Source organism: Salvelinus sp. IW2-2015, linkage group LG17 (genome assembly GCF_002910315.2).
Source record: "Salvelinus sp. IW2-2015 linkage group LG17, ASM291031v2, whole genome shotgun sequence".
NCBI classification, from domain to species: Eukaryota; Metazoa; Chordata; class Actinopteri; order Salmoniformes; family Salmonidae; genus Salvelinus; species Salvelinus sp. IW2-2015.
In genome coordinates, this window is record NC_036857.1 from 31259446 (window position 1) to 31275897 (window position 16452).

Consider the following 16452-nt stretch of genomic DNA (forward strand, 5'->3'; position numbering starts at 1 on the left):
TAGTAAGACATTGCTTCTTGTGTGGGTGTAATGTGCTGTGTGTGTGTGTGTGTGTTTGTCTGCACGTGCGTAGTGCATGTATGTGTTGCGTGCGGGTGTGCATGTGATGTGCATGTGCATGCAAGAAAGTGGGAAAGAGAGAGCAAAAGACAGAGAGAAAGAAAGAATCTCCATCCTAGAAAAGACTCTGTGATGAACCACAGCATGCCATGACAGCAGGAAGCATAGCCACAGGAAACGCAGATGGTCAGAGGAAACCCAGTATGAAAAAAGTATGAAAATGTATGCACTCGCTTGGATAAGAGCGTCTGCTAAATTAATAAATGTAAATGTAAAATGTAATGACCGACATTTCATTATATATGTGCTCCTGTCGTGGATGTGGATTAAGGCAGCCCCGCACCTCTCCGATTCAGAGGGGTTGGGTTAAATGCGGAAGACACATTTCAGTTAAAGGCATTCAGTTGTATGCTGACTAGGTATCCCCCTTTCCCGTTCCCTTCACCCACACAGAGCAGAGCAGAGGGGACTTGTAGACACCACATAGGCCAATATTAATATTTACAGGGATGCTTTGTTAGCTAGCCCAACCCAAATACCCTGAAACGGAAGATGGAGGGAGAGTGGAAGAAGGAAAAGCAGATCAGCGGCTGTAATGAAAAGAGAAAAAACTAATTGTCAGAATGCCTCAACCCATTTTTTTGTAGAGTTCACAGGTGGGAAGTAGTCTATAAATACAGACTGTAGAGATGTTGGGTTGTCACTAAGGTATTACAGTAGCTGCAGGTGGATGTGCTCCCAAGTTCTCTTCATAGGCACCATCCCATCTGTCTTGGTGTGAAGAGTTAGTTGAAGACTTTTCCAAGCAAAACATTTTAATAATTGAAAATCCAGTTTTAATCAGTGGATGTTTATGTTGCGTCTGGGGAGTGTGGTCACCCCATCATGGTCATGCTCATTGCTGTGGAKTGCGTGCCTGTCTCTCATCCTCCTATGGAGCTGTGGTCTGTCCCAGTGATACCGTGATACCGAATGTTTAATGGAATGGGATCTGATAAAAACATGGTATTTTGAAAGTGGATTTTTCTTTCTTTTTTTCTTTTCTTTTGTAGCTTAGTGCTGTTCTGCTTACTGTGTCCCACTGGCACCCGTAAGTTTGCAAAATCATGGAATCAGACTCGAAAAAAAGGTAACACAGCTGCAGGCATTGATGGGACGACTTGCCCCTCTTCTCTACTTCTGAGGGTGTTTGTGTTTATCTGACCTTTATCTGGCCTAAAGGGCTCCTCATGCTAGATCTGCTTCTCTCAAGGTGAAAAATGTGTTCCATGAGGCTTTTTGGTCCCAGCCTATACTCTGTAGGGACAAGAGGAACTCAGCCATGAAGTAAGTGTGATCTCAACATTGGAGGGCAAATACAGGATCAAGCCTAAATGTTTTAAACACATCTGTCCTGTCTGACATATGAGAACAGTCACTTACCCTTTTTATCTGCAGGTTGACATGTATTGTCATGAATCTTTACCTGGAGGCAGAACTGAGCTTACAGGGCCAGCTGCAAAGTCAACATGGTCTATATCGTAAAAATGAAAACAAAAATTAGGTTTTTGGTCTTCATTTAAGGTTCAGGTTAGGAATTAGGGTTAGCACTGTGGTTAAGGTAAGGGTTAAGGTTAGGGTTACGTTTAAAATGGGATTTTATGTCTTTGTGGCTGTGCTAGTTAGGGACCACTCTGCGGAGCTGCCTCCAGAACAAGATTCATGACAATAAATGCCAACCTGCTTTTTGTCTCCATTTCATGTCAACAGGTAAATGCACGTACAAAGACAAGCTCTTCGAAAAAGAGGCTGTGACAAGTGCGTTTGTCACGAGTTTGGCTTCCTCTGCTTTTCGTGAGTAAAACTGTGCCAAATCATGAAAATGTTGTCACAATTGTACATTTCAAGAAATCAATCATCCTGAACAATGGTTTATCACATCCGGCACATGTTAATGTTGCATAAAAACCCATGTCTTGTGTATGTTCTGTAGGCCAAATAATCCAACTTTGTGGCCTAGTAAGTGTCAGCGGCTGGTGACAGAGTGTGGCTACAGGGTTGTCTACAAGCTCAGCCCAGAGCTGGAGTGTCGGGCCTATAGCTGGATCGGTTGATTATCCAGCATTCTATGCCTCTATCTGCAGAATATATAGAGAGCAAGAACTGTCAATATCGCCTTCAGAGATGGTCAATCTACTGTACAGCTTCACATTGATACAAAATCTTTCCCTAATGAAATAAGTGTAATATAGTTTTTCTTCCAGGACCTAATTGCTGTACTTTAATACAGTTCCTGTGTATTGMGTTCAATCTAAGTTCATTCAGGTAGTGATCTTATCTGTTCTGATGTTCACACCCAAGGGCTCTGTTCAATTGTTAATGCTCGCTCAAGAATGAGATTGCTCATAAATGGTTGGTTGTTGTAAAAACATCGGCATCTTTTTGTCTTAAAGACATTTTTATATTTCATATGTATATGCTTGTATTATAAATGTTATTATTATTTTTCCATTAAAGAGCTCCCTCTTACATAGCCGTGATGTTCTTCTTCCATACACAATATTGTCTTCCAACATAACCTCTAGAATGACATGACCTACTTCTATTGAAAATCAGACAAAAACAAACCTATTGTCTTAACAGATGGAAAACCATACCTTATAAATAATCATATCAATTTAAAGGTACATTTAGTTGAAAGGTACTGTACATTTAGTTTGGATCAAATTGTATTTAATGTGCTCTACTATCACTGACTGAGGAAAATGTACTACAGCTGTGATATGTGGTTGTCTCACCTAGCTATCTTAAGACAACTGTAAGTCGCTCTGGATAAGAGTGTCTGCTAAATGACTACAATGTAATTCAGTATGAGCCAGTGAAGCTTGATCATTATTCTGTTAGCATAGAACAGATCTAGTGAAACAAATCCGACATCTGGCAAGCATACACATTACATTTACTCTAGCCCTGATCAGAATAATCAACTAACCTAAATCAAATCAAATCTTATTAGTCACATACACATGGTTAGCAGTAGTTAATGTGAGTGTAGTGAAATGCTTGTGCTTCTAGTTCCCCACAGCGCAGTAATATCTAACAAGTAATCTAACAATTTCCAACAACTACCTAATACAAACAAATCTAAAGGGGTGAATGAGAATATGTACATAAATATATGGATGAGCGATGGCCGAGCGGCATTGGCAAGGTGCAATAGATGGTATAAAATACAGTATATACCGTACATATGATATGAGTAATGTAAGATATGTAAACATTATTAAAGTGGAATTATTTAAAGTGGCATTGTTTAAATTGACTAGTGATCCATTTATTAAAGTGGTCAGTGATTGGGTCTCAATGTTGGCAGCAGCCTCTCTGAGTTAGTTATTGCTGTTTAGCAGTCTGATGGCCTTGAGATAGAAGCTGTTTTTCAGTCTCTCGGTCCCAGCTTTGATGCACCTGTACTGACCTTGCCTTCTGGATGATAGCGGTGTGAACAGGCAGTGGCTTGGGTGGTTGTTGTCCTTTATGATCTTTTTGGCCTTCCTGTGACATCGGGTGGTGTAGGTGTCCTGCAGGGCAGGAAGTTTGACCCCGGTGATGCGTTGTGCAGACCTCACTACCCTCTGGAGAGCCTTACGGTTGTGGGCGGAGCAGTTGCCGTACCAGGCGGTGATACAGCCCGACAGGATGCTCTCGATTGTGTTTCAGTAAAGGTTTGTGAGTGTTTTCGGTGACAAGCCAAATTTCTTCAGCCTCCTGAGGTTGAAGAGGCACTGTTGCGTCTTCTTCACCACGCTGTCTGTGTTGGTGGACCATTTCAGTTTGTCTTTGATGTGTATGCCGAGGAACTTAAAACTTTCCACCTTCTCCACTGCTGTCCCTTCGATGTGGATAGGGGGGTGCTCCCTCTGCCGTTTCCTGAAGTACACGATCATCTCCTTTGTTTTGTTGATGTTGAGTGATAGGTTGTTTTCCTGACACCACACTCCGAGTGCCCTGACCTCCCCCCTGTAGGATGTCTTGTCGTTGTTGGTAATCAAGCGCACTACTGTTGGGTCGTCTGCAAACTTGATGACTGAGTTGGAGGCGTGCATGGCCATGCAGTCGTGAGTGAACAGGAAGGGGGCTGAGCATGCACCCTTGTGGGGCCCAAGTGTTGAGGGTCAGCAAAGTTGAGATGTTGTTTCCTACCTTCACCATCTGGGGGCGGCCCGTCAGAAAGTCCAGGAACCAATTGCCCAGGGCCTCCAGCTTGATGATGAGCTAGGAGGGTACTATGGTGTTGAATGCTGAGCTGTAGTCAATGAACAGCATTCTTACATAGGTATTCCTCTTGTCCAGATGGGATAGGGCAGTGTGCAGTGTGATGGCGATTGCATCATCTGTAGACCTGTTGGGGTGGAATGCAAACTGAAGTGGGTATAGGGTTGCCGGTAAGGTGGAGGTGATATGATTCTTGACTAGTCTCTCAAAGCACTTCATGATGACAGAAGTGAGTACTATGGGGCGGTAGTCATTTAGTTCAGTTATCTTTGCCTTCTTGGGTACAGGAACAATGGTGGCCATCTTGAAGCATGTGGGGACAGCAGACTGGGATAGGGAGCGATTGAATATGCCCGTAAACACACCAGCCAGCAGGTCTGCGCATGCTCTGAGGACGCGGCTAGGGATGTCGTCTGGGCCAGCAGCCTTGCGAGGGTTAACACGTTTAAATGTTTTACTCACGTTGGCCACGGAGAAGGAGGGGCGGGGGGTGCAGTCCTTGTTAGCGGGCCGCGACTGTGGCGCTGTATTATCCTCAAAGCGGGCAAAGAATATGTTTAGTTTGTTTGGAAGCGTGACGTCTGTGTCTGTGGCTGGTTTTCTTTTTGTAGTCCGTGATTTCCTGTAGACCCTGCCACATACATCTCGTGTCTGAGCCGTTGAATTGTGACTTCACTTTATCCCTGTACTGGCATTTTGCTTGTTTGATTGCCTTTGGAGGGAATAACTACACTGTTTATATTCAGCCATATTCCCAGACCTCTTTCCATGGTTAAATGCAGTGGGTTACGCTTTCAGTTTTGCGTGAATGCCGCCATCCATCCACGGTTTCTGGTTAGGGTAGGCTTTAATAGTCACAGTGGGTACAACATTTCCGATGCACTTCTTTATAAACTTACTCACCGAGTCAGTGTATAAATCGATGTTGTTATCAATCTCTTGGGAYATAATATGGCCGGCATTTGATTGTAAGGAATTCTAGGTCGAGTGAGCAGAAGGATTTGAGTTCCTGTATGTTGTTATGCTTACACCATGAGTCGTTAATCATGAAGCATACACCCCCAGAGTTTATCTCTGTCAGCGCGATGCATGGAGAAGCCCGGTGGCGGAACAGATTCTGACAACATATCCCGAGAGAGCCATGTTTCCGTGAAACAGAGAATGTTACAATCTCTGATGTCTCTCTGGAAGGCAACCCTTGCCCCGAATTTCATCTACCTTGTTGTCAAGAGACTGGATATTGGCGAGTAGTATACTCGGGAGCGGTGGGCGATGTGCACGTCTACGGAGCCTGACCAGGAGGCCGCTCCGTCTGCACCTTCTGCAGCGCCGTTGTTTTGGGTCGGCTTCTGGGATTAGGTCCATTGTCCTCGTGGTGGTCCAAACAGAGGATCCGCTTCGGGATCGTAATGTTGGTAAATTGACGTCGCTATTATATCCAATAGTTCTTCCCGGCTATATGTAATAAGACTTAAGATTTCCTGTGGTAACAATGTAAGAAATAATACATAAAAAAACTAAATACTGCATAGTTTCCTAAGGACTCGAAGCGAGGCGACCATCTTTGTCGACGCCATCTTGCACTAAGTACCTACCACCATCTTGGGGAAACTACAAGTAGATGAAAAAGAGAAGGCATGCAGATGTAAGCCCAAAAGAGACAATGGAAACAATACATTTCTAGCAAAACATGATTTATTGTATGCTGTAAAAAAGAACTACAAATATACAGTAGTACAATTGGCGCAGTGCACTGTGCAGCACAGCTGTGGAAAGTCTTGAGCACAAGTACTACATTTCAGTAAATCATACAACACTTATATAAGTTTGTACTTCATACATTCATTACACTACAGATAATCAAATGCCACATTCGTTTATCAGAAGAGACAAATCTAGTCTTACTTAATGAATGAATATAAAATAGTACATTTCACCCGGAACATTGGCAATTGCCAGTTGGCAAAATGTATACTGTATATCTTTCCCGTAGTCTTAGTGACTCAGCACCACTGTGTTTGTCTCTGCATAACACTCTGCATAACACTTTTATATAACACATTTATCTACTAGCTTGGTATCAAGTTGGCTCCAGGGCCAGGGTTCAGGAGCTAAGCCATGGGTGCAGGAGACACTGGGCAGCACTGGCCCTCCTCTCCGGCTGGAAGTCCAACATATGCAACAGGAAGTCAGAGAACAGAGAGGCCTCCTTCAGCATGAAGTGGTACTTCTCCACCAACACCTCATATAGACCCCAGGGCCGCAGCACTCCGATATGACGCATGTCACCTGGGAGAACACATGATAGAGAGGAGGAAAGACAGTGGAGGTAAGTACAAGAGAGCTTTGTGACTTGGAAAGAAAATGTATTCTTTGTAGGTTTGACTTCACAAAAAAAGTACACTGTGATTTGTCAAAATGAGCATCTGCAAGGCGGCCTCCCGAGTGGTGCAGCGGTCTAAGGCACTGCATCGCAGTGCTTGAGGCGTCACTACAGATCCTGGTTCGATCCCAGGCTGTGTCACAGCCGGCCATGACCAGGAGACCCATGAGGCGGCGCACAATTGGCCCAGCGTCGTCCGGGTTAGGGGAGGGTTTGGTTCAGCCAGGTTTTCCTTGACCCAAACACACTCACCTTTGCGATTGAAGTACTCCATGGAATACTTGCCAGACAAGGCTACTGCTGCTGGGACTTTGCCAAGGAGCTCTATTATGTGAGCGATGTGATCTGGAGGTAACAGAACCAAAACCCCACTGGATAAACAATTATGCAAAAGTCACAAAGTGGACACAATGTTATCTCCATTGAATCCTATGTCAATATTTGTCACGCCTAATATCGACATACCTTCCTCTAAAGAAAAGGTCTTCCCAGCTTTGGGCTCAAATAATGAATCCCCAGTGACCAACTCAAAAGCCTAGAATAAAAAGAAGAAGAATTTAATTGCCTGGAACTATTCTGTAGTGGCATCTATCTATTAAGCTTAGTGCTAAAGGAGTGGGTGAATTTGTCTTGATGTAAAGAGTGCTGGTAGACTGGAAGGGTAACTGAATGGTACAAGAGTTAAGTGATGCAAGTGAATCAGAGGAGACAGGAGATAACATGGTTTTACTTTAGTGAAGCTGTAAACAGATGCAGACTATAAGTGTTGTTGCTGATGTGTTGGTTGTATGGTGGTTGTCTCTCTTACCATGCAGGCTACACTCCAGATGTCTGCTGGTGGGCCGTAGTCAGAGCCCAATAGAACCTCTAGTGAGCGGTACTGACGGGTCTGAATCTCCTCACAGAAATGTTTGTACTGGAATGTCACACAGAGCAAAGGCAGCATGTGAAATACAGTCCTGACCCCAGGGCAGTATCCCACATTAGTTACTCTTATTTTGTAACCAACTACTGAATACGAATGGCAACGGTTCATAAAGATGTCGGAATTCAGATATGACATCAATGTTTTGGCGCTATCCACTGAGTTTTTAAACTACGGCGTGCGACATGGTTAAATCAGCACAATCTACTTTTGCGGTTCTTGAAATTGGCTGCTTCTTGGAGCTAAAATTGAGTCATGTTTACTGTGCTAATGACTATACAAAAAAAAAGAGTAACAGAGAGCAATGTACAACATGAAATTAGTAAATGAGGCATTTGTAGTAATTGCATGGGGGACGCTATTTCACAATCGCTGACTGACTGATCATACCCACCACCCAACAGGAGCTTCCCAGGTCAGCAATCTTTACTGTGATTTCCTTCAGACTGATGGGAGTGACCAGGTCCTTCTCTGAATAGACAGTAAGAGATAAACAACATACAGTACAGGGTTATGATCTGATTCAACTTCTTATGGCTGCAGGGGCAGTATTGAGTAGCTTGGATGAAAGGTGCCCAGAGGTGCCCATAGTAAACTGCCTGCTCCTCAGTCCCAGTTGCTAATATATGCATATTATTATTAGTATTGGATAGAAAACACTCTGAAATTTCTAAAACTGTTTGAATGATGTCTGTGAGTATAACAGAACTCATATGGCAGGCAAAAACCTGAGAAGAAATCCAAACAGGAAGTGGGAAATCTGAGGTTGATCGATGTTCAACCCAGCCCTATTGAATACACAGTGGGATATGGATCAGTTTGCAATTCCTACGGCTTCCACTAGATGTCAACAGTCTTTAGAGCCTTGTCTGATGCTTCTACTGTGAAGTGGGGCCGAATGAGAGGGGATTGAGTAAGGTCTACCATGAGCTGAACATGCGCTGACCATGCGCGTTCACATGAGAGGGAGCTCTGTTCCATCACACATCTGAAGTCAATGGAATTCTCCGGTTGGAACGTTATTGAAGATTTATGTTAAAAACATTCTAAAGATTGATTCAATACATCGTTTGACATGTTTCTAATGACTGTTACGGAACTTTTTGACATTTCGTCTGCTTTTAGTGAACGCGCTTCCTGACTTTGTATTTGTTTACCAAACACGCTAACAAAAATAGCTATTTGGACATAAATGATAGACATTACCGAACAAAACGAACATTTCTTGTGGAAGTGGGAGTCCTGGGAGTGCATTCTGACGAAGATCAGCAAAGGTAAGGGAAGATTTATAATACTATTTATGAGTTTTGTTGACTGCACAATTTGGCGGGTAACTGTATGGCCTCCTTTTGTGGCTGAACGCTGTTCTCAGATTATTGAATATTGTGCTTTTGCCATAAAGTTTTTGAAATCTGACACAGCAGTTGCATTAAAAACAAGTGTATCTTTAATTCTATGTAAAACATGTATCTTCCATCAAAGTGTATGATGAGTATTTAAGTTATTTGACGTGGCTCTCTGCAATTTCTCCGGATATTTTGGAGGCATTTCTGAACATGGTGCCAATGTAAACTGAGGTTTTTGGATATCAATATGAACTTTATCGAGCAAAACATATATGTATTGTGTAACATGAAGTCCTATGAGTGTCATCTGATGAAGATCATCAAAGGTTAGTGATACATTTTATCTCTATTTCTGCTTTTTGTGACTCCTGTCTTTGGCTGGAAAAATGGCTGCGTTTTTCTGTGATTTTGCGGTGACCAAACATAATCGTTTGTGGTGCTTTCACTGTAAAGCCTATTTGAAATCGGACACTTTGGTGGGATTAACAACAAGATTACCTTTAAAATGGTATAGGATACATGTATGTTTGAGGAATTTTAATTTTGAGATTTCTGTTGTTTGTTTGAATTTGGCGCCCTGCACTTTCACCGGCTGTTGTCATATCGATCCCGTTAACGGGATTGCAGCCATAAGAAGTTTTAAACACTTCAACAGCATACTGGACACAGATAATCTGAAGTGACATAGAAACAGAATACTAGCCTTGATGTACAGTAAACAGATTAATTTTCTGGTCCACTCAGTCATATGACCTTACAGAGTTCTATAACATCTGTAGCTGGACAGTGAACACTACCTGCTGTGCTCCTTGACTTGGCATCTTTCCCAGGGTATGGACAGGCACTGCCCCCTGCTGTCTGTTTTGGGTTCTGCTCCTCCAAACATAACAGTATATTCTCAGGCTTGATGTCTGTGTGGATGATTTTACATTGAGTGTGCAGGTAGTCCAATGCCTGAAGAACCTACAGGGAAAGAGTGATGGCACTGTGAACTCCAAACAACTCCTGCATCAAACTAAAGATGCATTTATTAGTGTAGTGATTCGATAATGACACCCCAGCTGTTTCTACTCATCTCATACTATGAACTCTGTCACTCTTTTACCTGAGCAATGACCTGTTTGACCCAAGACAGCGATAGCCCTGGGTTTCCAAAACAGACTTGCCAACAGCGGAGGTCTGGTCCCAGCAGCTCCAGCACTAGGCATACATCTACACACAGGAGGTCAAGGAACCAAACACGCTCCCTACGGCGTCAAATTTTGCTGCAGGTTTGTGTGCGTGTGTGTGTGTGTCATGACTATGCAGTCTGAGAAAGGATACGAACCCCGTTGACCCCAGCTATCTTAAACTCATCCAGTAGTTGGACTATCCTCCGGCTTTGGAGGTGACGAGCAGTGGGACCACTGGCCTGAGGGGGAGAGGAGGCGGTGAGAGAGGTCAGAGTCAGGGTCTGGACTATACTGGTCGAGTACTTGTTTAAATAGAGAGAGATGGGTCTGTATGAGACAAGGGAGGAGAATAATGGATCATGAAAGCATGGGTGGATGTGAATAAGTGGTAGTGACAGATAAATAACATGTGGACTAAGAGCAAAAAGTGTTATTCATGTATGCCCTATTGCCCTTAGAGAAGAGTTAGGGGTGACGATGAGAAAGTGATAGAGGAAGCAGAGAAAGATAAATACAAAGAAGAGAGACAAGAAGGGAGACTCACACAGCGTAGCAGAGTCAATTCGTCTTGCCCAGCCTGTGTGAATCCTTCTCCACTCTTCAAAACCTTCACGGCCACTCGCCTGCCCAACCTGCACATACAGAGACTATTTTAATCACACTGGAGCTTTTCCTATATGACAAGAAGAAGATATTTGAGTAAATCCCCACACAGCAACATAGTGAATGAACCTGAGGTCCAAGCAGAGCCATACAGTGGAGAAGTATCCCCAGCCCAACTTAGACAGAACCTGGTATCTCCTGTTGAAGGTGTCTCCAATGTGAACAGGGTGGTACCCCCCTATTGAAACATACAGGATGATAGCAAATAGTTATTACTACAACTTTTTGTTTGTTTTATTTTATTTCACCTTTATTTAACCAGGTAGGCCAGTTGAGAACAAGTTCTCATTTACAACTGCGACCTGGCCAAGATAAAGCAAAGCAGTGTGACAAAAACAACACAGAGGTACACATAAACAAACGTACAGTCAATAACACAATAGAAAAATCGATGTACAGTGTGTGCAAATGTAGAAGAATAGGGAGGTAAGGCAGTAAAAAGGCCATAGAGGCGAAATAATTACAAATTTAGCATTAACACTGGAGTGATAGATGTGCCGATGATGACGTGCAAGTAGAGATACTGGGGTGCAAAAGAGCAAGAGGATAAATAACAATATGGGGATGAGGTAGTTGGGTGTGGTATTTACAGATTGGCTGTGTACAGGCACAGTGATCGGAAAGCTGCTCTGACAGCTGATGCTTAATGTTGCTTAATGCTTATGTTGTCCACATATTCTAAGTCAGAACTGTCCAGAGTAGTGATGCTAGTCGGGCGGGCAGGTATGGGAAGCAATCGGTTGAAGAGCATGCATTTAGTTTTACTAGCATTTAAAAGCAGTTGGAGGCCACGGAAGGTAAACACAGTACTCAACACTACTGTATTTACTGAGTTGAAACGGACTATGTGTATGCTGGAAGGGAGTGAATAGTACAACAAGACATGTAAGGAGAAAGACAGAGTGAGTAGACCCATATCAGACCATGGCAGTATTCTCGGGGGTCCTCTCTGTCCAGTGACTCCTCTGGCTCTAGCTGTTCCAAACGACTCAGCTTATCAAGTCCATTGGATGTCCCAGGTTTACTGCTGCAACAAACACACACATGCTAATACACTTACACAAAGACACATATTGTCTACATACTGTGCACACACTGTCAACCTATCTGATCCCACACAGGGCAGAGATGTGACCCCTCTGTGTCTAAGTCAGTGTCGGGTTGCTGGGAGCAGACAGGGTGAGACTACTTTTAGACACTTCCATTGGTGTTCACATGGATACCCAGCCGACAGGACTCAGAATGGGTCTCAGACGTTTAACAGACATGCCACTATAGTGTAAAAGGTTGCGTCAATCGAATCTGGTATCAGGATAAAATGTGATTCAGAGTCACCGAATATACTTTAAGTATTTTTATTTAACATAAGCGATAAATGGTAAATGAAATTTTCGTATATACGGGTTCACTGTATCACCACGCAGGGTAAAGCAGAGAACTGACTGAAATAGTACAGACATCTTCTTTTATACTGTGACAGATGTTGTTCCAACTTTAGAGTTGGCCTGTCACAGTAGAGGCTTAGCGTGGTTTAAACTTGCTAGCCTATCGGTGGTGCCCAGGCTGGTCCCAGCCTCACAGCACACAGGATCCAGATATCCGGAAGTGTTTGTTGTGAAGTTTGAGCTGAGTTTGTCGGTGGCTACACTGCTCAGTTCCTGTTTTCTTGTTATTCAGCATTTTTCCATCTTGTCTCAACCTTCTGGTTAGCACAGTCGACACCCTAGATTAACAACAGCTTTTCTGCAGTCACGCTATGTTTTGTGATTAACATGTCCTATTTCTATAAGTCATATATTTTTGTTAAAAAGAGAACAAAACCATCTTTCACAGCCAGATGGACTACATGCGGTGGCAACCCGTCGTTCAGGGCAGATGGGGTAGAGCCCCACCTGTTTTGAGTGGCACATTTTTTGCAAAGAAATTCAAAATAAATAAATAAATAAAGTTTACAATCTACTGGCAAATCCTTTTTAATCCATGTCGTATGAAGAGAAGTAACGAAGAGAAATTATAGATAAAATGTTTCGGTGCTCACCGGTCATTGGACATAAACGTTACACAACAGGGTAGAAATCGCAAATTCAACAATGAGTGATTTGGAAGGAATCAGTGACAATGGCTAACTGCAAGCATAGCAAATAAATCACTAGCCTGCTATTCAGTGCAGTGGCTGTGTGTTCCAACTCTGGGATTAAGTGTCTATTTGCCATGTTTAAAATGATAAACATTCAACATTGGCCATTCTGTCAATGAAGCATGATTTGTGCCGCGCTCAAAACAACTGTTAACTCGCAACTGCGAAAACTTGACTTCAGTGAGTTCAAGACAACTGGGAATTACGGAAAAAACGAGCTCCGACTGGGAAATACATTTTCAGCATTTACATTTTGAACCGTCATTGTAAGTCGGGAACTCGGGCCTCTTTCTAGAGTTACGACCTAAAGATCAATGATGTCATCATGATTCGACCCAGTTGTCTTGAAAGCACCATAAATCCAGAGAAAGCCAGACTTTGAAGACAAAATTTGCCCACGAAGGACCGCCGTGCCACCTTCCTGTTCAAGTGAGCACAGCACAACAAGGTGAGTCCAAAAATGTCTTGTATGCTGCTGCAAAAATTACATAATATGCCAGGGAGATATGTATACTGTAGCTAAGAAAATAATACTAAGTGTATGTTGTGTAGTAAGCTGTTAGTAGCCCATGTGCCTCACCCTGGCAGTAAAGGAGGCTGAATTAACTGTTTCACTGCCAGACAAGGCTCCGCTGATAGCCAGGTGTAGCAGTGGTAAGATGTTGGGACAGCTTTTTGTAGGATCTAACAGTTTGTGGGCACCGTTTGTCACCGTTATAGTGCAATTCATGTATTGTTTAGTGTTGTGTTGTGTAGTGGCTTTGCTGGCAAGCATCCCACGTATTATAATTTTTTTGCCCCACCAAGATTTACATGTTAAAATCACCACTGCCTACATGTACCTCACTGTGACTCTCCGTAAAAGGGGGAAAGGTCAAATTCATTAGGATATGCTGTATCAGGTTAGTGTACTATAAATATTGTCTTGTGTAGATCTGTCAATTATTGCTCCTTTTCTGAATCATTTATTTATAGTCAAATATCCTCTCCAGGACAGTCTCTCAGAATGTTGTGGCTCCAGTTCAGAGCGTGGATATTGGCCCAGGTCCTTGACACTGTGACAGACCCAGTGAAACTCTAAACTGTCATTCACCTCCACAGGCACTAAAATAATGCACACATTCTCATTGTGTGCCAGGCGAGCTATACATGGAGCCCCTGCCTCTTTGGCCATGGAAAAAAAGGTTAGGGTCAAGCTATAAATTGGTTTCCATTTACTGAGGCCAACAACTAGTCTGGGTACAACTAGTCTGGGTAGTCTTTTTAGCTAACATTCCACTTCCTGCCTCTCTATGTCATTGCCATAGAGACTGGCCTTGAGGAAAAGTCAATGTTCAATATGCATACTGTTCAATATCCATACTGGCTGGCAACGTTCTTATCTCTTGATTGCTAGATAGCCAACTACGGCTAATTTACAGTCACGTCAAAAAGCCAGAATAACAGCAAAGTAGCTTCATTTGCTTTGTTTAAGCTGTTTTCTAGAGACATTTATTTGGATACATCCCTAACAATGAGTTGATGAGGTGTGATTTTGCCTGGCATAAAACATGTGCTCACTCGTCAGGACACTGTTGTTCAAAAGAGCTAGCCAACAACACAGCTAACACAATCACTTCAAACTGAAGCGGGAAAGACGGCAAACTTCCTGCACTTTGTTTCATTTGACCTTTTTTCAATTGACATTTCTTTGTATATATAACCATAAAACTGATGCCAGCTGATTCATGATTTTGATTGGTTGAGAAATGCTGCCTCCCTGTCTGTCTTGTCTTGATTCCAGACTCGTTCATTACTATGGCACAAGTGGAGATCGAATTTGAATATTGAAATAATGTTGCAAATGTTGGAGAGACAGACAGCAAAGTTTATACAAATATGTTGAAAACTAAATGTTAGTCTAAAAGAAATGTGAGATAATGTCTAGATGATTTGTATAGTGGAGATCATGTTTATAAATAGCTGATGAGACAGTGGATTGCACAGTCAGATGGAACAGAGTAAATAGGCATTTTAGCGTCATAGATTTAGCCGGTGGTAACTTGTGGAATAGACACCGGCTGGAATGCGGTTTTAATCAATCAGCATTCAGGATTAGACCTACCCATTGTATAATATTTGGATAATCGTTGTGATTGGAGGATAGCTGTGAGGGTTATCGAATCAGGATCAGCTCCTCTGTTCTCCTCAATCTCAGTAATGATAGAATGTTCATATTTGAAGATGGCAGAAAGGCTGGTCTCCTTGTCAATGACAAGGAGTGTCAAATAGTAGAATGTTAGCTGAAGAGACTGGCACCGGGCTAGCTAACAACCACACACAGGGTTAAAGTCCTCTGGTTAAGACCTGTTCCTCAAAAATATTTCTTAATGAAAAAGATACAAAGCTTCCACTCATTGACTTTGTGACTTGCTATGAGTAACAGGTGAGTCTCACTGACAATTTAGTGGGCAGCCAGGTTACAGGTTGAGAGGTGCACCTTTCAATGAGTAATTATCATGTCAGTGTACTGTTCTAGATCTGGCATACTTAAAGTGAGAACAGATGATACTTACGTTTGTTGAGCCAACTGTACAGAAGACTGAGCTGAGCACGTATTCCTCTCCATGACTGAGTATACAGATCCTGTATACAGTAGGACTCTGACTGAGTATACAGAGCCTGTATACAGTAGGACTCTGACTGCCTGTGACCAGTCAGCAGTGTTTATGTATGAGGAGCCGGCCAGGTCTAAACATGGAAATCCCCAACCCCCCAGCTCTCTCTCCTGTCCTCTTCTTTTGCTCTTTCTTCCCTTCACCCCCACTCTGTATATCTCTCCACAGCTGTGAAAGGGTAGGGGGAAGAGGAAATGACAGCTGTGTAGGGTTACTGGGGAGTTTAACGACCCCAGTCCAACAGTTCATGATCTCACAGGAACGCCAGGGCACCCCTTTTTCCACCATGTGCAAATACCTGTACAGTATGATATATCAAAACAAGGAATAATAATAATACCTTTTCAATGCAAGTAACAAAATGCTTCACCTCATAAAAAAAATGATAATTAGATAAAAGTACTAACAAAGAAACAAAGACAGGAGGAAGGAGAATGAAAAACATAAATTGAAATCATAAATTGAAAATCCTAAATTGAAATCATACATGAAAAGCATCTTTATAAAAGTGTGTCTTCAGCAGGGATTTAAAAAGAGGCACAAGCCTGATCTCCTCTGGCAGACAATTGCAAAGTCTAGGGGCCCTAATGCAAATGCCCAGTCTCCTTTCATTTTCAACCTAGACTTTGGAATGGTCAACAGTGCCCTGCCAGAGGATCTCAGGCTGTGTACTGGCTCATAGGGAGATAAAATATCTGAGATATAGGATGGGGCTAAACCAAGCCTTAAACATGATTACTAAAATGTTAACATCTATTCTAAAAGTGACTGGTGGCCAGTGTAGAGAAATTAAAATAGTTGTGTTTAAATACACACACACACACACACACACACACACACACACACACACACACACAC

At 42.7% G+C, this 16452-nt stretch overlaps 1 protein-coding gene across 4 annotated transcripts; it reads right to left on the reverse strand.

Annotated features, from left to right (window-relative positions):
• Positions 1-5986: 5986 nt before the first annotated feature.
• si:ch211-220i18.4 (SRSF protein kinase 3) lies at positions 5987-15727 on the reverse strand. Of its 4 annotated transcripts, none has more exons than XM_070448101.1 (12): positions 15493-15725; positions 11724-11827; positions 10870-10978; positions 10682-10769; positions 10289-10376; positions 10071-10177; positions 9763-9928; positions 8014-8090; positions 7503-7610; positions 7160-7229; positions 6980-7039; positions 5987-6600 (listed from the first exon to the last, which is right to left on the reverse strand). In XM_070448101.1, the coding sequence occupies exons 1-12, from the start codon at positions 15543-15545 to the stop codon at positions 6416-6418; spliced, it is 1215 nt and encodes a 404-aa protein (XP_070304202.1). In that variant the 5' UTR covers positions 15546-15725; the 3' UTR covers positions 5987-6415. The 4 variants fall into 4 exon arrangements, with proteins under 4 accessions (XP_070304202.1, XP_023862189.1, XP_070304201.1 ...); XM_024006421.2 differs by having other exon boundaries at positions 6947-7039; XM_070448100.1 differs by having other exon boundaries at positions 6507-7039; positions 11724-11824; positions 15493-15727.
• Between the last annotated feature and the right edge of the window lie 725 nt (positions 15728-16452).